Raw genomic sequence first — 27012 nt, 5'->3', positions numbered from 1 at the left:
TTGAGGTGACGTAATTCACTTTAGTCCCAAATAACCCTACATGTTTGAATCCTTTGGGACTAAAAGGGGTTAAAAGGGGAGAGGTTAATTTTTAGCCCCTGGATTCAAACAGACCCTAAGTTGTCGAACCGGTCCTATACCCGTGAATTTCCGCCTTTTCTATTTATCGCGCGAGAGAGCCGGAGCTCGCAGAAGGCTGTTGGCGTGGGCAGTGTCTCTCGATTTGCGTGCACAATATATCCATTCAAATACAAATTGCTCTGTCTACAAACTAACTAATTATTCAAATTAAATTTCGATTGCACAGTTGTATTTTTTACGATGAGATCTTCAAAACTAGACCACATTTGATTATGTTTAGATGATGCTTTAACTAAAACATTTTTAACGAAACAATTTCTATTTCGAGGTATTTTTATTTTGTTTCGGAACATTTTATTTGGTTCCGGAACAAATTCCATCTCTAGAATGTTTTTATCTCTGATAGACTTCTGCGGTGGTACAGACGGCTAATTGCATGTGCTATGAATAGACGCTCCCAAGCCGAGACGACAATTTCTATTTATCGCGTGCGCTACCCGTGTGCGATAGAACACCACAATCTAAACAATCTGAATTGTTTGATGGCCATTTTTATGAACTTTTTAATTACACATTTTCATCTAAACAATCTGAAATGTTTGCTGACATTTTTTATAAACTTTTTTAGTTAAACATTTCTTCTGAACAAATTGAAATGTTTTCAAACAAATAGAAACACTTTAAATTGTTCTCAAACAAATCTGGATGTTTTTAAACATTCTAAATAATCTAAAATGTTTGATGGCCAATTTTTGGGAACATTTTATTTAAACATTTTGTTCTAAACAATCTTAATTGTTTCATGTTTGCTTACTTTTTTGTGGAATTTTTTAGTTAAACATTTCTTCTGAACAAATTGAAGTGTTTTTCAAACAAATAGGAACACTTTGAATTGTTCTCAAAGAAATATGGAATGTTCTGAAACAATTTGAATAATCTGAATTTCTTTATCTCCGTTTTCCATTTTTTAAAGTGTAAACATATTAAAATTTACAAAGTAGAAAATAAGGCAGCAAATGGCAACAAATAACGAAAGGAATTAGTTTCATGGGCCTGCAGCTTCCTCGTCTTCTAGCTTATTGGGCCTCCCTCTTTGGTGTCCGCTCGCGGGCGCCAGCGCGCGCGTTCCGCCGTCCGCTGGCTAGCTTCTGCGATGAAACCGTCTAAAATCGCTTAATGCGATGTATAGACGCCCCGATCTCGTGGCTGCGCTTGCTCGGCTGCCACGGGCGATCGCACCACGCCCCGTCGCCATTGGGCGCGCCGGTCGGAAAACGAAGCGCTCACGCACGCACGGCGGCCGTGCCGGACGTCCACGTCGCGTCGCGTCACGGCGGAAAGGCCCGATCGGGCGCGCACCGAAATCATCACCCCGGCGAAGGCAGCGGAGGAGGATGGACAAGGGGGTCCGTATGCCTCTCACGGTCCTCGACGTAACCTCGGGCAAACACGATGCGTGCAATCATCGGTCGAGCTCTCTCCTTTTCGGGAAACTTTCGCTCGTGACCACCAGATCAAAGGCAAGGCCGGCGGTACGCCGTGACTCGGATCATGGTGGTGGTAGGATTGTACTAGGAGGACTAGCAGCTGGCCTGACCTGTCGTCGACGGCGAGGTAAACGGCCCCGGCCGAAAGGTCCTTTCGCTCCTCCGCTTTTGTGCCCGACTGACCGGCTGATCGGTTCGTGACTCGAAAGCGGGTGCAGTTCTGGTTGTCGTACCTGGGCCTGACTCGAAAGCTCCTTGCGTCGCGTCGCATCCAATCCGCGGGCTGCCTTGATCGATGCTCCTTCGTGTAGCATCAGTTTTGTGCTTCTCGAAAGGAAAGGGATCGGACAGCAAGCAGAGAGGGCAACCGGTCCGAAGTTCAGAGGACGGGTACGAAAAGCCGAGGAGCACCTCTGAACTTCTGAAGTGTGCAATGCAAGTCACCATCTCCGATCCGGTGCGGTGAGGGCGACCGGGCGACGAGGGCGGGCCCGTCGCGGCAGCGCGAACTCGCGTCCCTGTCGCCGGCGGCGGTGGCGTCACCCCGCACCAGCGACCAGGCCACTAGCTAGGGGGTGGCCCCGTCGCGTCGGTTTCCGCCGCGCTCGCAACTCCGGGGAGAAAACTGGCGGGCGGGGCGGCTTGCCCGTCGCGTTTGCGTTGGGTGAGGGCGGGTGAATCACAGGTGGTTAACGGGGCGGTGACATTTCCGTAACCACCTCGCTTACCGAATGTTTGAGCTACTAGGACTAGAAGAAGGCAGCGGGAGGTGAAGAGCGTTCCGTCGCGCTCTCGCGATCAGTCGCAATCGAGGTCGTTACGCAATGTTCTGACAGTAACTGAATACTAGTATCAAGTTTTCAGTATCAAGTTCTGGCTGAGAAGAAAAGACTGAAAACACAGCGCACTCATCAAATAACAAAATTACGCAACTATCACTTCAACCAAGCAGCCAAGCAACACAGATAATGTTTTGGAAACACACGTCTGGACTCCGGAAGAACGATGATGCGGAAAAATCGAGACCATCAGGAAATCCTGCGTGTACCCGCTCTTGAGTGCAAAATGTGGATAAAGACCTGGTAGCACCTCTTGCCGCATTATTGTTCTTGTTCACACACGCAACCAACTAGAGCACGGGACGGAGGTGCCCTCTGGAGTTGGGAGTTCGTAAGAATAAGTATTATGGTGGACGGTAAGAAGGCGGAGATCTATATAAAAGAGAGAAAAATGAAGAAAAAGTAGAAGATAGGCGTCCATCAAGCGCACGCTATGTCTTTTTCTATTGGCTAAATTTACTATGATATCATTAAGTACTAGTGGGCTGTACCTTTGCGCGCGGGGACGCGTGCGCTTGCAACCGGTGGCTGGTGAAATTATAAAACTTGCTCTAAGTCTGAGGATGAGCTCCAATATATGCCCTGCTATAGCCCTACATTTCATCGCCACCTGGAAAGAACCATACTGTAAGGCCTCCTCCAAAAGCTGTCGATGTCGCCAACAAAATCAATTATTTAATCGATAAACAGTGCCAAAACGTTCTCGCTAGCGCTCCGCGTTTCGCCTAGCGGAAAGCACCTCTCCCTCACACGCACGTATCCCAAGCTCCAGCTGCTACTGTGTTAGCCTCCTCTCTCCTCCACGTTGCTGGCGAAGTCGCTAGTGCCGCTGGAGGAGGCCTAAAGCCACGCTGTATCTTGCGTTATCATCTGAAAGGTAAACAAATTACAATGATCCAGACATTACCTTTTGCCAGGGAAATGATAGGATTCTCGTCTTGTTTCCCGCAAATTTGGTTAGAGGATGCAATCCAGTCAATAAAAGAGTAATTCTTTTTAAGCATGCCAAATCCATCCAGTCAACAAAAGAGAAATAAAAAAACACAGCTTGACTGAGGATTAAAAAAGAAGAATGAATGCAGAAATGTAGGAAAACCACCCATATCATATCATTTCAGCTATATATTCTGCATGACTGCACAATGCATATACTTTGCTCTGAATTGAGACGTTCATGCTGTGTAAACTATAGAACGTTTTATATTCAATGTAACACCGGAAACGGCATGTACGGAGTAGTAAGTACCACAAAAAAACATATGACAAATCGAAATTCGTTTAATGTTCCGTATTCATGATCCCATGTGCAAAGCCTTGCAAAATATCAAGAATGACAACTGTTGCCGTCGGAATTTGACCGTGACTAGTAAGCCAAAATGTCACAAGAAGTCCATGGTGAAGGAGCCTACTTAGTCAGGCTTATATAATAAGTTTGGCCAAATATGATGATAACTGTGCACTCAAGGCTCAAGCCGAGATGGAGTTACAGGCCTAATCCATGTTGAAGCCCAGTTTATTCGCGAGGCTGATTCGGACTGCAGGAAGAGGCCGGACGAAAATGGACGCCCAGGCCACATACGAACTCCGTTTGGGGCGTTCTATATATGGATGGAAAGCTAAGGAGATAAGCTTTCCAATACCACAGTAATTACGTCAAAATACCTTCGAAGTCGACGGAAATTGCTGAAACAATAGGATGACCAGAATCTGCCACAATTATACAGCATGTTTCGGCTGATATTTGGAAGCTTCATCAAGATCTGGACCGGTGGAGGAAAGAGTTCAGATCACATTATTTAGTCTTAGAAATCCTTATCAATTTGTAATCCATTATTTTAGGAAGTGTTTGAAGTTGCCTTGCACGGCAAGAAGTCTCCGGACTATAAATATGTACCCATATGCTATTGAATAAAGAGGACGGCATTCGTTTACACACGGCGGGTGTCTCCACCACAACAAACCTCGGCACACCGCCACCCCTAATTCTAGGGTTTCATCCAAGTAAGCGTCATGCTGCCCTGATCGCTTTGCGTGATCAGGGCAGCATTATTCTTGCCTTTACCTTGGTATTACTTGTGCTGAAGCATTTTTTATGGCGAGTAATGCTATTTATCCTGATGTTTGTAGCATGAGTTTTAGTAGATTCATCATGCGTGTATTTGCTTACCATCTACGAATATCATGTTATCTCTGCACGGTCACGTTTCAATCTTATGCTAATTTCTGTTACGTAGGATTAGTCGTGCACGAGTAACACCTTGCTTCATTTCATCTAGTAGATCCGATCTGTTATGGTTTATTCTTATTTCATAAGGATTGGCTCAATATCTGCTAGGTTAGGCCATGCAAACGGATTGGATGTTCCGGTGATGTAATAGATGCTTTGTTTTAGCTTCGATAGGGATTGTTCCGGGAATCGGCTCTTGCTAATTCTTAGGCCTCTGTCTTGGTTATGATTTAGTTATCTGTTATACTCGCTAGGTCTAGTTACTTGTAGGATGTTCCGATCTAGCGGTGAGGCTTTTACCGTCGTGGGTTGGATTAGCTAGATTCAATTGAAGCAAGTTTTACAGCTATTTGCTTTATCTATCAATATCCGGATACACAGATCTGATCTGACACCGGGACTCGATTGACTCTTTACAGCCGATGCAAGAGTCGTCCTGGGGAGTCGATCACGGCTCGGATTTACGTTTACATATGTCTGTGCATGCAGGTAAATCACTGAAACACGTTTCGCACCTTCCTGATCAGGAATAGGTCAGGTGGCACGCCCCGCGACCCTCGAAACAAAGGCATGTGCTAGATTGCGGGACGTTGACCGAGGGAGCAGTGCCTGCCAGCGCCCCGGCGACCTCCCGGCTCTTCGTGTTGCCTGTCGCTACTCGCCGGTGGGTTTTGACCGACAACAACAACATAAAAAATAGCACTGCAGAGAAAAAGAAGAGCCATATAGGAAAGAGTTTTCTAAACAACAGTATGCATGCCCAGATTTCCCCCCACCAGCATTTATTTTTATTTGCCTTTAGCCCTTTACTACGCTTTATTTAGTTGGGAGGGAGAAAGAACTCACCAAGCCTACTCTGCTCTTTGCTTTTTCCACTCCAAATTAACGTCTGGTTGCAAAAATAAAGAGAAAAAAGGGTAGGAAATAGGGGCTCTCACGCAAGACGTTGCCAGCCCCTTGAGTGGCTCAGATGGACCTACTGCTTAAGTTGCAGATCTGTAGTACAAGTCACCGCTGCACCTGATCCTGGTGCAGGGAAACAACAATCAAACACGATCTTTGTGAGCAAACGGAAGAAAGAAGTGACAGGTATTCTGAGCTAAGAACTGTTAGCAAGGAGGAATCAGTTACCTGAGGTCTAGTACTCATCTATCCATACCAATTTGGGACGGTTGGGATGGGCCTTCATTGCTCTCTCCAGGGGAGCCTTCACTTCAGGATCGTCGGGTGCATCCCAGAGATGGATGCAGAGGTACTTCAGATCTGATAGCCTTCTAAGGGTCTCCACATCTTCCTCGCGAACTCTTTCATACGCACAGAAGAGTAACTTCTGGAGGTTCACAAGTAAACCCCACCACGCTGCAAGGCCTGAGACGTCATCCCCCTCAATGACAAGTTCCCGAAGGCCAAGTGGCTCAGGGTGTTCTTTGCTTAGATTGTCCAGCAACTCTGGCGGCTCATTTACGGTATGAATATGCAGAGAATCAAGGTTTGCTTGGGTAAGCTTATAGATCGAAGAGACGATCTCTCCATATTTCTCCTCCCATTCTTCGTCAGCATCGCTGTTGACGAATAGCATGCCCAGCTTCCTCAGATTTGTTAGCTCACCAAGCCGCTTAATGATGTCGACCGAGTGAATATACACATTAACACCTTCCAACACCCTCAGTGCTTTCATGTCTGCAATTTCATCAGGCAATATAGTATAATCGTCTGTAACTAGAGTTACCAGACATTCCAATCGTTCAACCTGATAAATGGCGGCTGGAATTTCCATTATTTTGTTGTGCCCATGTACGTCGAGTGTCCTCAAGTGTTGTAGCTTTGCTGTTTCTTCTGGAAGCTTTGTAACAGCATGTGTATGGTTGAGCTTCAGATACCTGAGGTGCAACAAATTGCCTACATCTGCAAGATGATCATCTTCTAACTGCCCACAATCTTCAAAGGCTACAACACGCAAGAGTCTAAACTCTGACAGAGATGGGATTTCCACATTACCGCCAAAAACATTAAGTGACCTGACGCTAGATAAAATTAGCCCTGATGGGATTTGACCATCATTCTGGATAGACAACCGACGGACCTTGTTTCTAGCAATAGGAATTATACCAGGTACTCCTATTAAAGTAACAAAGTTCTCTTCAATAGCCTTGGATACAATGAAATCAAGTACTGTGTCATGAACTCGGCAGCAATTCACCTCATCAAATTTGTCTTTCCCTCCTGGTTGGATCAGGCTCCTATTGATGAGATCAGTAAAACACCTCTCGCCTGAATTGTATGCTGCAACTCCGTTCTGTTCATAGATGAATCCTTCACCAATCCACCTCCTTATCAAATCCTCCTTCACAATGGTATAATCTTTTGGAAATATACTGAGGTACAGTAGGCAAGTTTTAAGATGGAGAGGAAGATCGGAGTAACTGAGGGACAGTATCTCTGATATTATTTCAACACTAGAATTTCTTTCAAGTCGACGGCCAATCGAATTTTTCACTTGATCCCACTGCTCCTTTGTTTTTTCCTTGCTGGACAGCAAGCCAGATATAGCAATAATCGCTAACGGTAAGCCAGCACATTTCTCCAAGATTTTGCTAGAAATTTCTTCAAGCTGTGAAGGGCATTTCTCTTCTGGGTTGAATAATCTTCTGTAGAATAATTGTGCTGACTGCTCCATACTAAGAGGGCTTATATTGTATATATGTCCATTTGTGGATGATCGACAACATTCCTAAGCCACATCATTTATACGAGTAGTAGTGATGATTTTACTGCCGTAGCTGGTCATAGGGAAGATATCCTTAATGGCGTTCCATGTTTTCACATCCCATATATCATCGAGCACAATGAAGTATCTGCAGAACAAATATGGAACAATGTTTTGCTCATTGACCAGAAAGAGGGAAAATAAGCCGACATAATTGCTCAAATTGTCGGGTACCACGATTAGGGGCGCTCTAATGGGGGTACTAAGATCACCCTGAAAAACGTGAACACATGTTAGGCAACTGTGCCCGCGAAGGCCCACAGTCTCCTTCCAATCCGGAAGAAAGTAAAGGACTCAAAGAAGCCCAGCATACGGCCTATTCGCATCCCCCTCGGACCGCGGGGCGGCTTCCGCCTCGCTCGAGGGCTCCCGTCGAGACCCCTCGACCTCGCCCCGCACCTCCGCCTCGCTCGAGGGTAGCGAATCTACCCTCGAGCAGGCAAACCACCTCCGCCTCGCTCGAGGGTAGCGAACCTACCCTCGAGCAGACAAATCATCTCCGCCTCGCGCGAGGCCACCCCTCGGCGTAAGGGACAAACGGCCCTACCGCTCACCCGCCCGTCGTACGGAGGCATTAAAGGTCAACCACTCCTCCACAGCGCCCAGGACAGACGGCATCAAGCCGCCATTCCCCACAGTGGCTGTGACCGGGGTCCCATCCGCCAACTCCGGTCACTGCTCCGCCATTCTGGGTGCTGTGGCAACACTATGAGACCTGCGACGCGGGACGAGACGCGCTCGGCACTGCTCCCGTTACTATGCTGCCAACTCCGGCCGTCTGGACTCCACCTCATCACACGTATGGCCCCGGACCCGCCTCCTGTTGGGAAGGGGGTCCGACGACGCCACGTGCCCCTCCAGGAGGGACGCTCAGCACACGCAGCCGAGGTCCCGGACCTGCCCCCTCGAGGGGTCCGGGACCTCCACGCAACCCTCAGACCTCCTTAGTGCGCACACCGGCACTTTATCCGGGGGGGCTGGACCGCCGCGTGCCCCACCACCGCTGGAGCACGCAGGACCCTGACCTGCAGGGCCCACGGAACGCCACATCTGGAGGACTGTACACCCTACAACGACGACCACGCCGCCTGCTGGGGTTGGCAGGACGCCGGCGCGAACTCCGCGAGGTCAAGGACGATGCCCAAGACGACCACCACGCCCAACGCCATATCCCACAGTGTACTTCCTACAGTATTCGACCACTGCACCTCCGCGATTCGGGGGAAAACGACGACTTCCACGCTCCCCTGCGCATGTACACCGTCCCTCCTTGTGACTATAAAAGGAGAGGCGGGCTTCTTTTAAGGGGGACGTTAGATACCATCGCCACCTAGGTCGGTCGGCTCTTAGGGTTTTTTACACCTCACGCAGAGCACGCACTTGCATCTAGCCCCAACGTCGCTATTCGCCACGCTCAACCCCTCTTCTAGCAGAGACTTGGGAGCTTTCCTCCCTCTCTCGCCTCGCTTGTATCCCCTACTGCAAGCACTCCGGGTGCAAGATAATACAGTACCCTCGCACACCCCTTTGCTGGACGTACGTCCCCGTGGCCGAAACTAGGATAAACCCGTGTGTTACTGTGTTGCCTCTTGCATCAACATCTGGGACGAGGAAACACGCAGCATTTACTAGTTGGGATCCGGACTCCCGGGTCAGGGCACCGACAGTTGGCGCGCCAGGTAGGGGCTCGCTGCGTGAAATTTTCTCTCTTGTTCCCATTTGATCTCCAGGGATGGCGGGCAGATCCAACCCATATCCCATGGGCGTCTCGGATCCGCTCCTAGCGGGGTACGTGATCTGGTTCGGGAGTCTTGACTTCAGAGCAACCGGCAACGGTTACCTCATGGAGCTCCTCTCGCCCAGACGCAACCCCGTCACTCCGACTTCACCAACCCAGCGCGACAGGCGCTCGGGCCACCGTTCGCGACAAGCACGCGCAGAGCGGCGCCGTGCGGCACGCCACAGCTCCCCCACATGGGTTGAGGCTGGCATGTCGCAACTTAGCATCGCGGCCAACAGGGCCATCGCTTCGTCATCACGTGCCTCGGCGTCGACTGCGCCGGCACCATCATCTGATGCAGCACCAGTGCCTCCCAGGGGGGTCTCGACCTCGCTGTCGCCCTTCCCCTTCGGGATGCGCAACACTGCCACCTACGACTCTTCAATCAGTACCAACTTCACCGAGTACGACGATCTGCCGGGTCATCATCTTCTGTCAATCCGCAACCTCATCGCGTCGTCTCTTGACGAATCCTACCCCGAAACGGCGAGCTCAATCGCCGACGACATCAACTTCTTCATGAACAACTTCACGGCCGACGAGGCCGAGGACTACTCCGGGGTCCGCGACCCCTACACATTCCGCTCGTTCCAGCTCGCGACGGCTTATTGCCTCACCTGCTCTGAGGACTCCAGTGAGGGGGAGTACAATCCCACTCGGGAGTGCTTCATGGCTGATCTTGCGGACGAGCAGAACGACAATGCCCCAGGCGACGACGAGGACGGCGGGCCGAACGCACAGGCGAAACAACCGGTGGTGCCGCCTGTGGCCCCTTCTTCTTCGTCAAGCTCGACGGCGCGGCATGCCCAGCTGGCACAGCTCAAATAGCTTCAAGCTAAGCTCGACGAGCAACGCCGGCAGACACAGGAGCTGCGCACCGCACTCGAGCAGCAACGCACCGCGCGTGGCGCACATGCCCAGGCGGCGGCGCGCGTTGCCCGGGAGCGCATCCTGGCCGACGACAACGTCGACAAACCTCCGGAACTGAAGACAACCGGCGAAAAACTCGTCGCTGCGGCCTACCTACTTCAAGCCATGCCCGAGCCATCAACGCCTTCGGGTCGCAACCTGCGCCGCGAGGCACAGGCGCTCATCGAGCAAGCTACCATGCAGCAAGCCGAGAGCTCTGCGTCTCGTATGCGCTCGAAATAAGAATGACAACGGGTCGGGTAGAGTCTCCGTGCACCCAAAACCGAAACCCGAAACCGAAACCCGAACCCGAACCCGAAACCGATTCGGGTGGAAATCTATCACCAAAACCAAACCCGCGGATACTCGAAACCCGAATGGATACCCGAAACCCGCAGATAAATATACATATATTCACATGTATAAACAAGAGGCAACAAATAATAAATATTTTCATGACTCAACTTTCAATAAATTTAATAGTCTAAGTAAACAAATTATCATTAACATATTATAAAACATGAGTTTTAATTCCAAATAATTTATTTCGGATATCCATTGGATATCCACGGGTGGAAACCAAAACCCGAAACCGAACCCGAAACCAAATCCAAACCCGAACCTGAAAACCGTGGGCGAAAAACCAACACCAAACCCGAAACCCGAAAAACCGAAACCTGCGGATACCCGCACCGAACCCGATCCGCTGCCATCTCTAGCTCGAAAGCCCCGGATCAGCCTATAGTGGGACAACACGCCAGGACCACGAGGCTTCGGTGCACACTCCACTAGCAGGGAAGGGCAAGGCAGCCGTAGCGCCCGGTGCGAAGGCACCCTCGGTGCACGACCGCATCGAAAAGACTCCTGTAAAGGATCGATTCCATGACACGCGCGGGCACGTCGACGACGGCGACACCTGCTACATCATCGGCGGCAGGAAATACACCCCTCGACGGGGTGGACGTTTCGACCCCGAGCACGACAGGGGCGAGTCACCGGAGCCTCCGGGCACACGGGTGTTCAGCCGGGAGATTCGTACCGCTTCTTTTCCCCCGCGCTTTCGACAGCTCACCACCCTCGTCAAGTACTCGGGCGAGACAAATCCTGCAGTCTGGCTCAATGACTATCGTCTAGCATGCCAGCTGGGCAGTGCGACAGACGACGCGGTTATCATCCGCAACCTTCCTATTCACCTTGCTGATGCCACACGAACGTGGCTCGAGCACTTGCCCGTGGACCAGATCCACAACTGGGCCGACTTAGTCAAGATCTTCGTGGGCAACTTCCAGGGCACATACGTGCGCCCTGGGAACTCCTGGGACCTCAAAGGGTGTCGTCAGAAGCCCAACGAGTCCCTGCGCGACTGCGTGCGGCGCTTCTCCAAGCAATGCACCGAGCTCCCCAGTGTCACCCACGTCATGGTCATCAACGCCTTCCTCGAGGGTACGACGTGCAGGAACCTGGTGCACGAGCTCGCGAGAAGCCGACCCGCCAACACCAACGAGTTGTTCGACGCCGCCTCCAACTACGCCGCCAGCGAGGAAGCTGTTGGTGCCATTTTCAACGATAAGCCGAACAAGCGCAAAGACGATGCGCCCGCGAAGGGCAGCAACGTCAAGCCCAATGCCCCCGCCAAGAAACAGAAGCGGGAGAGGAAGGGAAAGAAGCCGGTCCCACCGAACCAGCGCGGATCGGGGCAGGCAGAGGACTCCGAGGAGGCCTTCGCTGCCGCCCCGGACCGCAAAGGACCTCGAGGCCCCCGTCGAGGCGGTGGTGGCCTGTTCGACGACATGCTTAAGAAGCCGTGTCCTTACCACAAGAGCTCAGTCAACCACAACCTCGAGCAGTGCGAAATGCTCAACAAATACTACAATCGCGTCGCGCATCGCGACGTGGACAGAAAAAAGGATGTTGGTGACAAAGGTGGAGACGACGAGTTCCCCCCAGTGGAGAACGCCTTTTTCATCTTTGGAGGACCAACGACGAACATAACCTCCCGGCAGCGCAAGCGTGAGCGCCGGGAAGTCTTCTCCATCACCAAGGTCACGCCGTCCTACCTCGATTGGTCGAAGGATACCATTTCCTTTGGCCGCGAGGACCACCCCGACTACGTCCCGCGCCCGGGACGGTATCCGCTCGTAGACGACCCCATTATCGGCAACACCCGCTTCTCCAAGGTGCTCATGGACGGAGGCAGCAGCCTAAACATCATGTACGCCCACACCTTGGAGCTCATGGGGATTGGACTGAACAAGCTTCGTCCCAGCAAGTCGCCATTTCATGGTGTTGCGCCGGGGAAGCGTGTCCAACCCCTCGGCCAGATCGATCTGCCTGTCTGCTTCGGCACGCCAGCTAACTTCCGCAAGGAAGTACTCACCTTTGAGGTGGTGGGGTTTCGGGGATCCTATCATGCCATTCTTGGTCGTCCCTGCTACGCCAAGTTCATGGCCATCCCCAACTACACCTACCTAAAGCTGAAGATGCCGGGTCCGAAGGGCGTCATCACCGTCGGCTCTTCGTTCGAGCACGCCTACGAGTGCGACGTCGAGTGCGTTGAGCACACGGAGGCTCAAGCGGAGGACGAGGCCCTCGCAGCCATCCTCGATAAAATGGCAAGCGAGGCCTTGGACTCCACGCACCGACACGCCGGAAGCTTCGAACCCGCAGAGGGTATCAAGAAGGTGCCCCTTGACCCGAGCCACCCTGACGACAAGACGTTGCAGATCAGCGCCACCCTCGACAGCAAATAGGAAGTGGTGCTCGTCGACTTTCTCCGCGCCAACGCAGACATTTTCGCGTGGAGCCCCTCGGACATGCCTGGCATACCGAGGGAGGTCACCGAGCACTCCCTTGATATCCGACCCAACTCCAAACCGGTGAAGCAGCGCCTGCGACGCTTCGACGAGCTCAAGCGCCGGGCGATTGGCGAGGAGTTGCAGAAACTTCTGGCGGCCGGGTTCATCAAGGAGGTATTCCATCCCGAGTGGCTAGCTAATCCTGTATTAGTGAAGAAAAAGAGCGGAAACTGGAGGATGTGTGTAGATTACACTAGTTTAAATAAAGCATGTCCGAAGATTCCCTTTCCTTTGCCACGAATTGATCAGATTGTAGATTCTACTGCGGGGTGTGAACTTTTATCCTTTCTTGATGCTTACTCCGGTTACCACCAAATCAAGATGAAAGAGTCCGACCAGCTCGCGACTTTTTTTATCACACCTTTCGGCATGTACTGCTACACCACGATGCACTTTGGCCTCAGAAATGCTGGAGCTACATATCAGCGGTGTATGCTCCACGTTTTCGGAGACCATCTCGGGCGGAATGTAGAGGCATATGTCGACGATATCGTTGTAAAATCCAGGAAGACGGATGACCTGGTTGCCGATCTCAGGATCGCATTCGATTGCCTACGGGCCAAAGGGGTAAAACTCAACCCCAAGAAGTGCGTGTTCGAGGTGCCTCGAGGCATGCCCTTGGACTTCATTGTCTCCCAGCGGGGCATCAAACCCAACCCTGACAAAGTCTCGGCCATCACTCGGATGGGACCGATCTGAGACCTAAAGGGGGTACAGATGGTCACGGGATGCCTAGCGTCCCTCAGCCGGTTCATCTCGCGTCTCGGCGAGAAAGGCTTACCCCTGTATCGACTCTTGAGGAAAACCGAGCGCTTCACGTGGACCCCCGAAGCCCAAGAAGCCCTCGACAGGCTGAAGGCATCGCTCACTCACGCCCCCCATTCTCACACCACCCACGGACGGCGAGCCCCTCTTTCTGTACGTAGCTGCGACGACCCAAGTGGTCAGCGCGGTGGTCGTTGTCGAAAGACAAGAGGAGGGTCATGCCCTATCCGTCCAACGGCCGGTGTACTACATCAGCAAGGTGTTGTCTGAAACTAAGACACGCTATCCGAAGATTCAGAAGCTGCTCTACGTAGTGGTTTTGGCTTGGCGCAAGCTGCGCCACTACTTCGAGGCCCATCCCGTCACCGTGGTCTCGTCTTTCCCTTTGGGAGAGAGAGTCCGCAACCGGGAAGCCGAGGGTAGAATTGTCAAATGGTCTGTGGAGCTGATGGGAGAAACTCTCACCTACGCCCCCCGCAAAGCGATCAAGTCCCAAATCTTGGCTGACTTCGTGGCTGAGTGGACGGACACTCAGCTACCCCCACCGCAAATCCAGGCCGAATGCTGGACTATGTACTTCGACGGGTCGGCGATGAAAACCGGCGCCGGTGCCGGCCTCCTCTTCATCTCACCCCTCGGAGAACACATGCGGTACGTGATATGCTTGCACTTCCCTGCGTCTAACAATATGACGGAGTACGAGGCCCTCCTCAGTGGCCTCCGCATTGCCATCGAGCTCGGCGTCAAACGCCTCGACGTGCGCGGTGACTCTCAACTCGTCATCGACCAAGTAATGATGGAGTCTAGCTGCCACGACCCGAAGATGTAGGCATACTGCAATGCAGTGCGCCGCCTCGAAGACAAGTTCGACAGCCTAGAACTCAATCATGTCCCGCGCAAGTACAACGAGGATGCCGACGAACTAGCCAAGATTGCGTCAGGGCGGACCACCGTCCCCCGAACATCTTCGCTCGTGACATCACCAAGCCCTCCATCGAATTCAAGGATCCGATGGAGCTAGGCCCCTCGTCCACCGGGCCCTCCGGCGGGAACCCCCCCGGCGGACGAGGTCGGGCCCTTGGACATTGACTTCGAGACCTCTATAGATGAGGCCGAAGCAATGGAAATCGACGAGGCTCCCACTTCGCAAGATTGGCGCGTCCAGTTTCTTGACTGGATGATTCGAGGGGTCCTACCCTCGAATCGCGCTCAGGCGCGGCGCTTCGCTAGGCGGGCCAAGTCCTTCATCCTAATCGACAACGAGCTATACAAGCGCAGCCCCTCGGGCGTCTTGCAGCGATGCATCCCCATCCCCGAGGGCAAGGAGCTGATCCGCGGCATCCACGCTGGCACCTGCGTTCATCACGCCGCGCCGCGAACCCTCGTGGGTGACGCGTTTCGGCAGGGCTTTTACTGGCCCAACGCGGTCGCCGACGCCACCGATGTCGTGCGGACCTGCGAAGGTTGACAGTTCTACGCTCGAAAAACACATCTCCCGGCCCATGCTCTGCAAACCATCCCCATCGCATGGCCGTTTGCCGTGTCGGGACTGGACCTCGTCGGTCCGCTGCCGAAGGCGCCCGGGGGCTTCACCCACTTGCTGGTGGCAGTCGACAAATTCTCCAAGTGGATCGAGGCTCGACCCATCGGCAAGATCAAATCCGAGCAAGCGGTTCTATTCTTCACCGACATCGTCTTCAGGTTTGGGCTCCCGAACTCGATCATCACCGACAACGGCACCCAGTTCACAGGCAAGAAGTTTTTGGCGTTCTGCGACAATTTCCACATACATGTGGACTGGTCGGCTGTGGCACACCCACAGACGAACGGCCAAGTGGAGCGTGCCATTGGCATGATCCTCCAGGGACTGAAGCCAAGAATCTTCAACATGTTGAACAGATTTGGCTACCCTCGGTCATCTGGAGCCTGAGGACGACCCCAAGCAGAGCCACGGGCTTTACCCCATTCTTCCTCGTCTATGGCGCCGAGGCCATACTCTCCACGGACTTGGAGTACGGGTCGCCAAGGCTCAAGGCATACCAAGAGCAGCAAAACCAGCGAGCCCGCAAGGACTCGCTGGATCAAGTGGACGAGGCTCGAGACGTAGCGCTCCTACACTCTGCGCACTACCAGCAGTCTTTACGGCGGTATCAGGCACATAGAGTACGGCGCTGAGACCTCGACAAAGGGGACTTGGTGCTGAGGCTTCGAATGGACAACAGGGGCCGCCACAAGCTCTCACCGCCATGGGAAGGTCCGTACACAATCGCCGAAGTGCTCAAACCCGGCACGTACAAGCTGGCGAACGACAAAGGCGAAGTCCTGACCAACGCTTGGAACATACAGCAGCTACATCGCTTCTATCCTTAGAATTCCGAGCTATTTGTACATCGTTTCTACTCGCATTTTCGATTTCCCGAAATAATAAAGAAGTACTCTTTACTTGTTTATTTTTGGGAACCTTCCAGACCCTCGAGGGCTCGGACGCGCCCGAACACTGAGGTACGCCTGGCTTTACCCTCGGCAAAGCCAAGCCTCCCTCGGGGGCTACTACGGGGGGAACCCCCCGAACGTCCCCAAAAATCGCCAACATTTTTTTCGAAATATTTCCGTCTCGTCTCTAAGCTTCTCGTACACTTGGAAAAAACGGACACGAGGCATAAGCAACTACGGTACGGGGTCGGCCGAGTCATGGGGCCGCCTACGCCTCCGGGATACGGCACCCCCTCACCACCCCACGCCCACGTTGCTTATGAACGTGAAACTCCTCGCAGAAGTTTATCTAAGTCACATACGAGAACACGAAAATAAAGTAAAGAAAACGAAGGCTCGAACGCACAAGGCCTCGATGAGCCACATAGTTGATTTAACGAAAACGGATTTCTATATTCATAGATGCGATTACAAAGTGCGATTACAATAAACACTAATCTATTACATGGGCTTCGAGGCCCAGCCTATCTACAGGTTATCATCCCCCCTCGGTGGATCTGCGACGCGTCGAACTCGGCTATCGGGGCGATGTCGGCTTCGAGCTTCTCGGCGAGCGCCACGGCGAACTCCTCGGCTGTTGCGTCGGCATCATCCATGATGGCTGACGCGGCGTCCGCGTCGGTATCGTCTGGAACCACGTACCCCGACGACACTCTTCAGGTCCATGAGGTAGTGCGTCGAGGCCACGGCGAGGACGCGAAGGACACCGAGGCGGAAGGTGCTTTTGGCGTGCTCAGTGATCCGGCCACCTAGCGCTCGCAGGCGGCTGATCACCGAGCTACCAAATACAGCGCCCTCCCCCTCGAGCTCCTGGCACACGCTCACGGCGGTCCGCTCGAGGTCAGCGTACTCTGTTTGAGCCGCCATGAGCGCGGTGCCTACCGCCTCTTTCGCTGCGGTCTCGTCCGCCACCCTCTGCCTCAGCTCTGATCAAAGGAATCAAGATTAGCTGCAAAAAAATAAAACCCAACCACAGCGAAAATTCGAAGTACTTACCCAAAATGCTCTTCTGCGCCTCCTCCCTCTGGACTCGGGCGGCCTCCTCGAGTGAGCACAAGGAGTTTTCCTTCTCTTTGAGGGGGCCTCCATGTTCTGGATGGACACCTCCTTCTCCTCGAGGGCTTTGCCCTCTTCCCGGAGGGTCCCGGAGAGCGTGACGACGGTCACCTCTTTCTGGAGAAGCTCGGTCTCCTTCTGCTCAAGCGCTGTCCTAAGGTATTGCAGCTCGGCAGTCTGCTCCTCGACTTCCCGAGCCTTCTGCTCCGCTGCGACCCTCTGGACGTCACGCTCGCCGGTCACCCGCGCCAACTCCTCCTCCAGCGCCCGCTGGCGCCCCCCCAGATCCGTCATCCTGGTGTTGGCCTCGATGTTCTTGAGCACCAACTCGGCGTTGTGTTGCCCAAGCCAGCCTATCTGGGAGTGCAGCCGGGTCATCTCAACGCTCTTTCTGCGCGAGATATCCTTCAGCCACTGCGAAAGGAAAGGCGTGGGTAAAGCAAGCAAAATTAGGGCCAAAAATATGAAAGATCCTCGGGGAGGAGCTGCTTACCTAGTTGATCTGGTAATCCGTCGTTCGATGGAGCTCCAGCGGGCGTTCGAGGAGGTTCTGAATCTGAGAACCTGCCTTGTACTGCGCTTGCCAGACGGCCTCCTCCTCTCGCTCATTGCGGAGGACCTCCGGGGGGACCACGGACTGAACGATTGCCCCAGGCTGGGGCCCCCCGGATGCCCCCTCGTCAAGCACCTCTGCGCAGGCCGACGTGCACTCGACGATCTTGTCAGCGGCGCTCGCCGCAGCAGCGGGGTCGATGTCCCTCGAATCCCCGTATTCCCCGCTGCTGTCCGGCAGCTCCACCACCGGGATCGCAATGTCCATCGCTGCCTGCGCCGTCACCGTCGGTGCCGCCATTACCGCAACAACACCCCCGTCCTGGGCCTCTCCGGGCGCCAAGACGCGGGTCTCCTCCACCATCGACACCCTCTGCGCTGACTCCTCTGCGACTCCCTCGACCCCAGCCCTCGGGGGCTCGGGGACGAAGGTCTCCACCTCCGCCTGGCCAGCGGGGCGCTCGTGCGCACCCCCACCAGATCCTTCCTCGACGACCAGCCGGGCGGCGTCATTTGCGCCGCCCCGGCCGGCATCCCCCGCGGCGTCAACCGGAGCGGTTGTTTCGGCTCCGCTCTGGCCAGCGTCGCCCCCGTTCCCTGGCGCTAGAATCTGTTGCGCCGCTTGAGTCCCTCGAGCCATCGCCGCCTTAGCTTCGCGGCCTCCGCCACGATATCTACGATGGGCAGAGGCTGCGGCGCTGTGTGCGGCGTGGCGCGTGCCCCGGTCTTGAGGGCTTTAACCAGCGCGAGCGGGACTGCGTCCTTGGCAGCGGCCCCGGAGCTGGAAATCGGGGAAGGAAGGTTGAGGTTAGCAGGATAGGGGGAGCGATCAAATAAACACGACAAATAAAACCAAAGACACTTACCGGGCACTCATGCTGCGCTTGCCCGTGCCGCTCCTTCGGGACCGCGGCACATTGACGGCCCTCGACGCCCGATCCGAGGGTGTCACCCTCGGAACAGGCTGAGGCCTCGTGGCCATCTGCGCGGACGCCTCTGCGCCCGCCGCGGACCCATCGTCGCCCATCGACACCGTGGGCGCGGGACCCCCTCGTCTGTCGCTGGTTGGGGCGACCTCCGCTCTGTCGCGGGTGCAGACGATTCTCCACCCACCGCCGGCGAGGGCGACCCTCGACCCGCCGCCGGCGTGGGCGATCTCCGCTCCGCCATCACTGGCGCCTCGCCGCCATCCCCCTGATAGACTGGCGGGGTACTCGCGCTCGCCGCTGCCGCCGCCTCGTCGTCGCCCGAGGGGTGAGCCTCGGCATCCGAGGCCTCCTCCTCGTCGTCCGTGGATTCGGGCGTGGCGGGCCGCGGTTTTCCCTCCGCGCGTGCAATCTTGCACGCCTTGTCGTGCCTCTCCTTTCTCTTCCTCTTCCTCTCGGCCGTCGCCTCCGCTGCGTCTTTCCGCCTCTTCAACTTTTCTGCGTGCAGACGGTTGATTTGGCGTTCTTCCGTGACCAGAGGCCTCGAGAGGTGGCACTTCAACCCCTGCGAACATAACCAAGTTGAAGTCAGGAGGCGGGGAAAGGAACAGCATAAGACAACAACGAATCCGGAATCGAGACTCACCAGAGAAATGTACCCCGGCTCGGAGCGCATCTTGATCCTCCAAAGATCTTCGGGGTCATTGGGGAACTGTGCCACCGCGATCCTCGCCCTTCGAGCAGCGATGTCCCGGGGGAGCAGCTTGATCGACGTCCTCGAACCCGAGGCCCGGGCCCCGGGGGTGAGCTTGAAGATCGGCAAGACCCTCACCATGAGAGGGATCACCCTCTGCCGGTGGAAATTGGCGATGACGGCAGCCGCCGTCAACCCTCTTCGATCCAGGCGCTCCAGCGCGTCGGTGAGGACCTTGAGCTTGGCTTGCTGCGTTGGGGGCGATACCCCCCAATCCCACTTCTCGGGCCTCTCCCGGAGTACCCTATTGGTGAACGCCGGGAGCTTGCTGCTGAAGTTGCGCAGGTAGAACCACCCTTGAGTCCACCCGGCGTTGTTGGTGGTCATCTTGTTCGAGATGTAGAGGTTCTTCCGGCTCGGCGCAGATGCAGCATCAATCCTCCGGCGCGCGCGAACCGCTTCGGCTGCCCCCTCACGTTCTCGACGAAGAGCTCGCCGCGGAAGAGGTGGATCCACATATCCCAGTGGGCTTCGATCCCTTAGTACCCCTCGCAGACAGCGACGAAGACCGCCGCCTGCGAGATGGAATTGGGGCTGAAGTTGTGCAGCTCCGCTCCATAGTAGTCGCACAGCGCCCGCATGAATCCCCGCTCGTGGAGCCTCACGAGGCTCACGACGTAGCCCGCGGGGGGATTCGGCTCTGTCTCTTCCGGCCGCGGGGAGATCCACGCCGGCGCCCCTGAGTTGGGGTTCAGCGGAAGCAGCCTGTCCTCGGCTAGCCGCTCCAAAACCGCCTCGGTGGCGGTGGATCTCCCCGACGGCAACGGCTCCTGGATGTCTGCCATTGCTTCAGACCAAGGGTGGACGCGGGGAGGCAAGCTCTGCGGTGGCTAAGGTGCGCTCTCGCTTTCCTTCCTCTACTTTCTCTTGCTCTCGGCTACGTGCTCAGAATGCAGGGGAGGCGAAGAGGGCAGGGGAGGCGAAGGCAAATGGCCTGGTGAGCCCAAAGCAACCCCCTTCTCCTCGCTTTTATTCACCACAACAGACGGATTCGCCGCAACGGCCGAAATCTACCGCATTGAACGCGGGAGATTTTGCTGTCACTGACGGCCGGGTCCCACGAGCGCGGAGTCTCCCACGCGCGCACTCGGCAATAATTACGGCGCGGTAACCGACGAGCGTGGCGCGACTGTTGTGCTGTTCCATCCATCAGCCGCCGCCCACGTCGCTTTGCTTGCCCGAGGTAGACGCCTGAAAAGGCGCGCCCGCACCGCACCACACGAACCGGGCCACGTCGCCCACGACCGGCGAAAAATTCGCTTGCGTGACCCACGACTCCGCACCGTTCTCGAATCATGACGGAATATTCCTCCCGGGGGCTCTTTACCCTCGAAGGAATCGCATCCCGAGGCCTTACTGATCAGGGGTTCGAAGCCTGGCCCGTCGAGGGCTCGACAGGTGCCCCAGATCGCCAGAGTCAGGGACTGCATGGATGTCCCGTACAAGCTACCCTCGAACGCGGAGTTCGAGACATCCTACGCAGTGTTCAAGGCCAGTCGTGGGTGCCTAGTAGGGGGATCCCATCGAGGGAGAGCATCGAGCCCTCGGACCCTATCGAACGGGTCCGAGCCCCGCCTAGCGAACCTTCGCAAGCGCTTTATGTGACGTGTCCATGGACCACGAGCCGACCCTTATCGAACGGGGCACGGACGTCCGCTTGAACTACCCGCTAACAGCTCACTGAAGCAGCCATTGCTCGCGGCCGGGCATGGGTAGCATGGTGCGCTTCCCCCTCCTCCCTGCGAAAGGGCGACGAGGGTCGTAATCAAAGACAAGGATTCCCTTGAATGCCTTCACATGGGCCTAGGCTCAGGGGCTCCTCGCACACTGAGGCTCAGGCCTCGCCCTCGAATGAGTCGACGACCGTCGATTGTGAAGCTCCACGTGTCTAACCAAATCCCCCACTATTAACGCGCGCCCGCCTGATGGTTAGGCTGAACGCTGGGTCGCAGTACCAGCACCGAGAATGCCGAGGGCGGCTGAAAGAGTGCCGATGCCGGTTGAAAAATGCGCTGGACGGCCACCCCAGTGAAGCAACCCAGCGGGGCGACGTTTATAGCCCTTGGACGAGTACAAACACTCCTCCAAGGCCTCGGGGGCTACACCCGCGGGTGCGCTGACGCGCCCCCACGAAGGAAACTTCACACATATTCGAGGGTTGTAACCCTCTGTACATCCCTATACCCTCGGTCATCCTCCCCATAAAGGGGAAAGGGATTTTATTGCTCGATGAAAATAAAGATTACAAAGGGTTACTGGCGCGAAGCCATCGAAAAGTACAAACACGTTGCCACCTGCGTGGCAATTTTTCCTGTCTTGGGGAGGATCGAGCGACGAAGAAAAGCACCAAGCCCCTGGCTGATGTGACGGCTAGGCTGCTAGGGATGCGAGGAACAGCCCCCAGACTGTACAGGTCCAGCGGGATGCTCTCCTCGCAAGCTTTCTTCTAGCATCTCCTCCACCAAAGACCATGCGGGGGGTCGAGCTGGCGGACAGCACCCTACGCACCGTCTCCCCGAGAGCAACCTTGTTGCTGGGGGGGACGATGCGAAGAACAGCCACCAAACCTGGCACTAACGCCATGGCCAGGCGTCCCCATCCCCCTTCAGGCTAGGGGACATCGCAGGAGCAGGACCCCACGGGCCCAATGCTCTTCTGCTGATCCCACTGAAGCTGAGGGATGGTGCGCACGCCCTCTCCGGCTTTCCCCCGCCACTCGCAAGCATTCTTCTAGTACCAAAGCCTAAAAAAACCAGGCCACCCCATCTGGGGGCTGATCACGAAAGGCAAAGGAAAACATTACAAGACTTAGGCGATGCTGGAAGAAGGAACAGGGGAGTTGGAGAAGAAAGGGAGTCCCACGACCCCTATTTATAGCTGCGTCGGGCGCCACGCTTCGAGCCTATCGGAGGGCGAGGGGTTGGGCAGACCGTGACGGCGCGGCACTCCACGAGCGAAAGATGCCCTCAGTTATCGTGCCGAGACGAGACCGAACAAAATAAAACCGAGTCCCTGGACGCTAAGCGGCACAACAGCGGCCCAGGCCGACCGCCCTCGAACGGCGCGTCGCAAGGCGACCAGGGAAAGCGGGGCCAAGGCCCTAAGCGCGGGACAGCGCGACGAAAGCGCCAGCTGCTGAGCGGCAGGCGCCCACGTCGTCCTGGCCCACCCAGCATGCGGATGCTTCCCGTCCCCGGAATGAAGCAAAAAAGGCACACGCCTCGAAGCTCTCTCCCCGATGGCGCACTACCTCAACCGACGAGTTGTCACATCCGCCGGGCTGGCGCCCAGATGCGCCTGGCGGATGCACGACCCCGACCGATCACGTCAAGGGGAAATCGCAGAAATATCCTTTGGCCGAATCCCCTGACTCGACCAAAGCCTCGGGGGCAACTGTCGGGTACCACGATTAGGGGCGCCCTAATCGGGGTACTAAGGTCACCCTGAAAAACGCGAACACATGTTAGGCAACTGGGCCCGCGAAGGCCCACGGCCTCCTTCCAATCCGGAAGAAAGTAAAGGACTCAAAGAAGCCCAGCATACGGCCCATTCGCATCCCCCTCGGACCGCGGGGCGGCTTCCGCCTCGCTCGAGGGCTCCCGTCGAGACCCCACGACCTCGCCCCGCACCTTCGCCTCGCTCGAGGGTAGCGAATCAACCCTCGAGCAGGCAAACCACCTCCGCCTCGCTCGAGGGTAGCGAACCTACCCTCGAGCAGGCAAATCATCTCCGCCTTGCTCGAGGCCACCCCTCGGCGTAAGGGACAAACGGCCCTGCCGCTCACCCGCCCGTCGTACGGAGGCATTAAAGGCGAACCACTCCTCCACAGCGCCCAGGATAGACGGCGTCAGGCCGCCATTCCCCACAGTGGCTGTGACCGTGGTACCTTCCGCCAACTCCGGTCACTGCTCCGCCATTCCGGGTGCTGTGGCAACACTATAAGACCTGCGACGCGGGACGAGACGCGCTCGGCACTGCTCCCGTTACTATTCTGCCAACTCCGGCCGTCCGGACTCCACCTCATCACACGTATGGCCCCGGACCCGCCTCCTGCTTGGGAAGGGGGTCCGACGACGCCACGTGCCCCTCCAGGAGGGACGCTCAGCACACGCAGCCGGGGTCCCGGACCTGCCCCCTCGAGGGATCCGGGACCTCCACGCAAACCTCGGACCTCCTTAGTGCGCACACCGGCACTTTATCGGGGGGGGGGGGGGGCACCGCGTGCCCCGCCACCGCTGGAACACGCAGGACCCTTACCTGCAGGGCCCACGGAACGCCACATCTGGAGGATTGGACACCCTACAGCGACGACCACGCCGCCTGCTGGGATTGGCAGGACGCCGGCGCGATCTCCGCGAGGTCAAGGACGATGCCCAAGACGACCACCACGCCCAACGTCATACCCCACAGTGTACTTCCTACAGTATTCGACCACTGCACCCCGCGATTCGGGGGAAAACGACGACTTTCACGCTCCCCTGCGCATGTACACCGTCCCTCCTTGTGACTATAAAAGGAGAGGCGGGCTTCTTTTAAGGGGGCGTTAGCTACCATCGCCACCTAGGTCGGTCGGCTCTTAGGGTTTTTTACACCTCACGCAGAGCACGCACTTGCATCTATCCCCAACGTCGCTATTCGCCACGCTCAACCCCTCTTCTAGCAGAGACTTGGGAGCTTCCCTCCCTCTCTCGCCTCGCTTGTACCCCTACTACAAGCACTCCGGGTGCAAGATAATACAGTGCCCTCGCGCACCCCTTTGCTGGACGTACGGCCCCGTGGCCGGAACCAGGATAAACTCGTGCGTTACTGTGTTGCCTCTTGCATCAACATCTGGGACGAGGAAACACGCAGCATTTACTAGTTGGGATCCGGACCCCCGGGTCAGGGCACCGACACAAATGGAATCACAGACTTGATCCAAGGTTATTCATCTATTTTTTTACCTACATGTTTATACATCTATGGTACTTATTAAACATAAATTTTTATAATATTATTATGATGTGAAAACGGTGTTAAAATAGAGTGTGGATGCACATGGTAAGAGTAATAAAAGTAAAGTAAATGAAATGTGTGGGGGGCAGGTTACCATTGTATGTGTCGTATATAGTAATCAACTAATCATTAGTTATTATAGGTTATTGAGAAACAATTTAATAAACAATCCTTAGCATGAGCTGCCTTACTGTTGTCTTTCTGTAACATGACGATTGCCATGTGCTTGTACATGCCCTTATTAGTAATTTCATGTACGGAGATGCTTTCATGAACACAGAGAACCTATTATGATATCTTCTTTTCTTCTACTTCATTTCAGACAACACTGGTCTTTGCTATAAACATTTGGCCATTATCTCCATATACTGTTTAAGCATAGGAGTATTATATCTATACATTAGCAAAGTGCCAGGGATCATAACAAATATATTGCACAATAGGCCTTACTGCAAAAACGAATCCAATCAAAATTTACATTTCTAGTAAAAAAATCTACACACATAAGGATTTGATTAGCATTTATATATAAATGTGTGCAAGTATTTATTTGGATAAAAATACTGTAGAGATGGATATTTTAATATTTTTATGCATATCTATCTCCTCTGAAAAAAGATTTAAAATATTGTTTCTGAAAATAAATGCTGATTAGCTATTCAGTCTTCCAAGACAGAAGGTCTAAAGTTTTTTAGGTAGTACCTTCTGTCTGTGAGGTATTCCCTGATCTTTGTGATAAGTTGATCCTCCCCAGCCACTCTGATAACATGATCCCCCTTAATCACGGCTTGGCAATCTCTTGGGATCACCACTTGATACAGGACACTTCTCAAAATTCTTTTGATGTCCGGATGCAGGAATCGACCATTGTGCTCTTGGTACACCTGGTGCGCCAGAGCTGTTTTTTTCCGATCCCTCCAGGTCCAACAATTGAGACCACACCGTGTTCGGCTGGTATGGAGTGTGCTGCTCTTGGCTGCTGCAGCAGCAGCCAGCATCCCGCAGCAGCCTAGCAGCCACACCTCCCCCTCCCCCATATCAGCCTAGCAGCCTAGCAGCCGAACGGCAGCAGCATCCCGCAGCAGCCGGAAGCAGCCCGGTAGCCAGCAGCCGGAAGCTTGCTGCTGGACCGAGCCATGTCCGGTCTCGTCTTCTTCCAGCAATCTGACGAGCTCGCCATTCGGTCCATCGACGCCACCAAGCTTCGTCGCATCCTCCAACATAGCAAGCGCCCTTGGATCGATCGACGCATTGGTGGCGCTGACCCCGGGCTGGTCACCGGCCCTGTAGCTGCTGTGGTTCGTTTCGGCCACCTCGATGCCTTTCTTCTTCAGATCCTCAACCTCCCTGGCTATCTGATGGCGACTCTTGGTCCTCTCCACCAAGCTCCTGACCTTCTCCATGAAGCCTTCCGGCTCGGCAGACCTGTCGGTGGCATGCAGCAAGAACTCGTCGAGGCTGTCTTCGATGTCGTAGGATAGCTCCCGCACATACTTCATCCAGAGCCTGTCCTGCCCGTCATCAGGATCCTCAACCTTGGATCTCTCGATGAGAAAGGCCATCATGGCGTTGAGCTCGTGAGTGAGAGATTCGATCTCGCCGCGCATCGGCTCGAAACGCTTGTGGTCCTCGCCAAGCAGCAGATTGGTCAGCTTCTCCACAACGGGTTGCAGGGCTCCCGCTGCCGCGCTCACCACAGCTCCCTCCGTTGTTGCGAGCTAGCTAGCTCTCGGACGGTCAGACCTTGCTCTGTTTGTTTCTGCGTGGATGGGCGCGTGCAGGTTGATGAACGGTTTGTCTCCGATCTCTCTAGAGCCGTGCTGACATGAAAACATTCCCGTACAGCTGATGAATTCCGCAGTAGTTTGCTGGTACCACGTTCGTGCGCCACGTTGTGGAACTCTCTGGGCGTTTTAACTCGTGTCTTCAGAGCACTGGATGCTTATTGCAAATGTGTCTGCCCAGCTTATCTCTGCTTTTGCGGCAGTGCCACTGCCTGATCGGGAAAATATTAGAGCCTCCGCCGGCTGCCTGATCGTGAATGAATCTTTGACTGGAAAGTTGTTGAGGTTCTGTTTAGTTCAAAAAAATTTCTACAGTATCTGTTACATCGAATATTCGAACACATACAACGAAATGTGTTATAGTATCAAAACTAACAACTTTTCACCAAAACAGGGCCTGAGTTCTTATAATGGCACCGGTACGGGTACGACTTTTCTTGTTCCTTCCTGCTGCGGCAAGTGGAGCGACCTGTCTTGATCTCCGGAGTGCATTTCAAACCGCGATCTGCACTCCGGCGAGACCGACCGGGCGACGGCGGAGGCCCGTCGCTGTCACGCGAGCTCGCGTCCCCCGTCGCCGGCGTGACGCTTCGGTTTCCTCCGCGGTTGCAACTCCGGGGAAATCTGGCGGCGGCGCGCGGCTTGCCCGTCGCGTTTGCGTTCGGTGAACAGGCGGGCGGTTCACGGGAGCCATTCCATTCAGCAGCGACATTTTCCGTAACCACCTAGCTTTACTACTGAA

General features: G+C 54.8%; 1 protein-coding gene across 3 annotated transcripts; it reads right to left on the bottom strand.

The window, feature by feature from the left end:
- Positions 1-5358: 5358 nt before the first annotated feature.
- Positions 5359-26432, bottom strand: LOC120698496 (disease resistance protein RGA5-like). 3 transcript variants are annotated; one of them, XM_039982129.1, is made up of 4 exons: positions 25602-26432; positions 25189-25325; positions 5766-7489; positions 5359-5660 (listed from the first exon to the last, which is right to left on the bottom strand). In XM_039982129.1, the coding sequence occupies exons 1-3, from the start codon at positions 26091-26093 to the stop codon at positions 7366-7368; spliced, it is 753 nt and encodes a 250-aa protein (XP_039838063.1). In that variant the 5' UTR covers positions 26094-26432; the 3' UTR covers positions 5359-5660; positions 5766-7365. The 3 variants fall into 3 exon arrangements, with proteins under 3 accessions (XP_039838063.1, XP_039838061.1, XP_039838062.1); XM_039982127.1 differs by lacking the exon at positions 25602-26432 and having other exon boundaries at positions 25189-25528; XM_039982128.1 differs by lacking the exons at positions 25189-25325; positions 25602-26432 and adding an exon at positions 24678-25173.
- Positions 26433-27012: the final 580 nt, after the last annotated feature.

The sequence above is a fragment of the Panicum virgatum genome, chromosome 3K (assembly GCF_016808335.1).
Source record: "Panicum virgatum strain AP13 chromosome 3K, P.virgatum_v5, whole genome shotgun sequence".
Taxonomy (NCBI): Eukaryota; Viridiplantae; Streptophyta; class Magnoliopsida; order Poales; family Poaceae; genus Panicum; species Panicum virgatum.
Note: the sequence above shows the minus strand (reverse complement) of the source record. Positions and strands in the feature narration are given on the sequence as shown.

Bases quoted from the DNA above. Each gene is read 5' to 3' on its own strand.
- LOC120698496 (XM_039982127.1), bottom strand. From the start codon at position 7,311: ATGGAGCAGTCAGCACAATTATTCTACAGAAGATTATTCAACCCAGAA.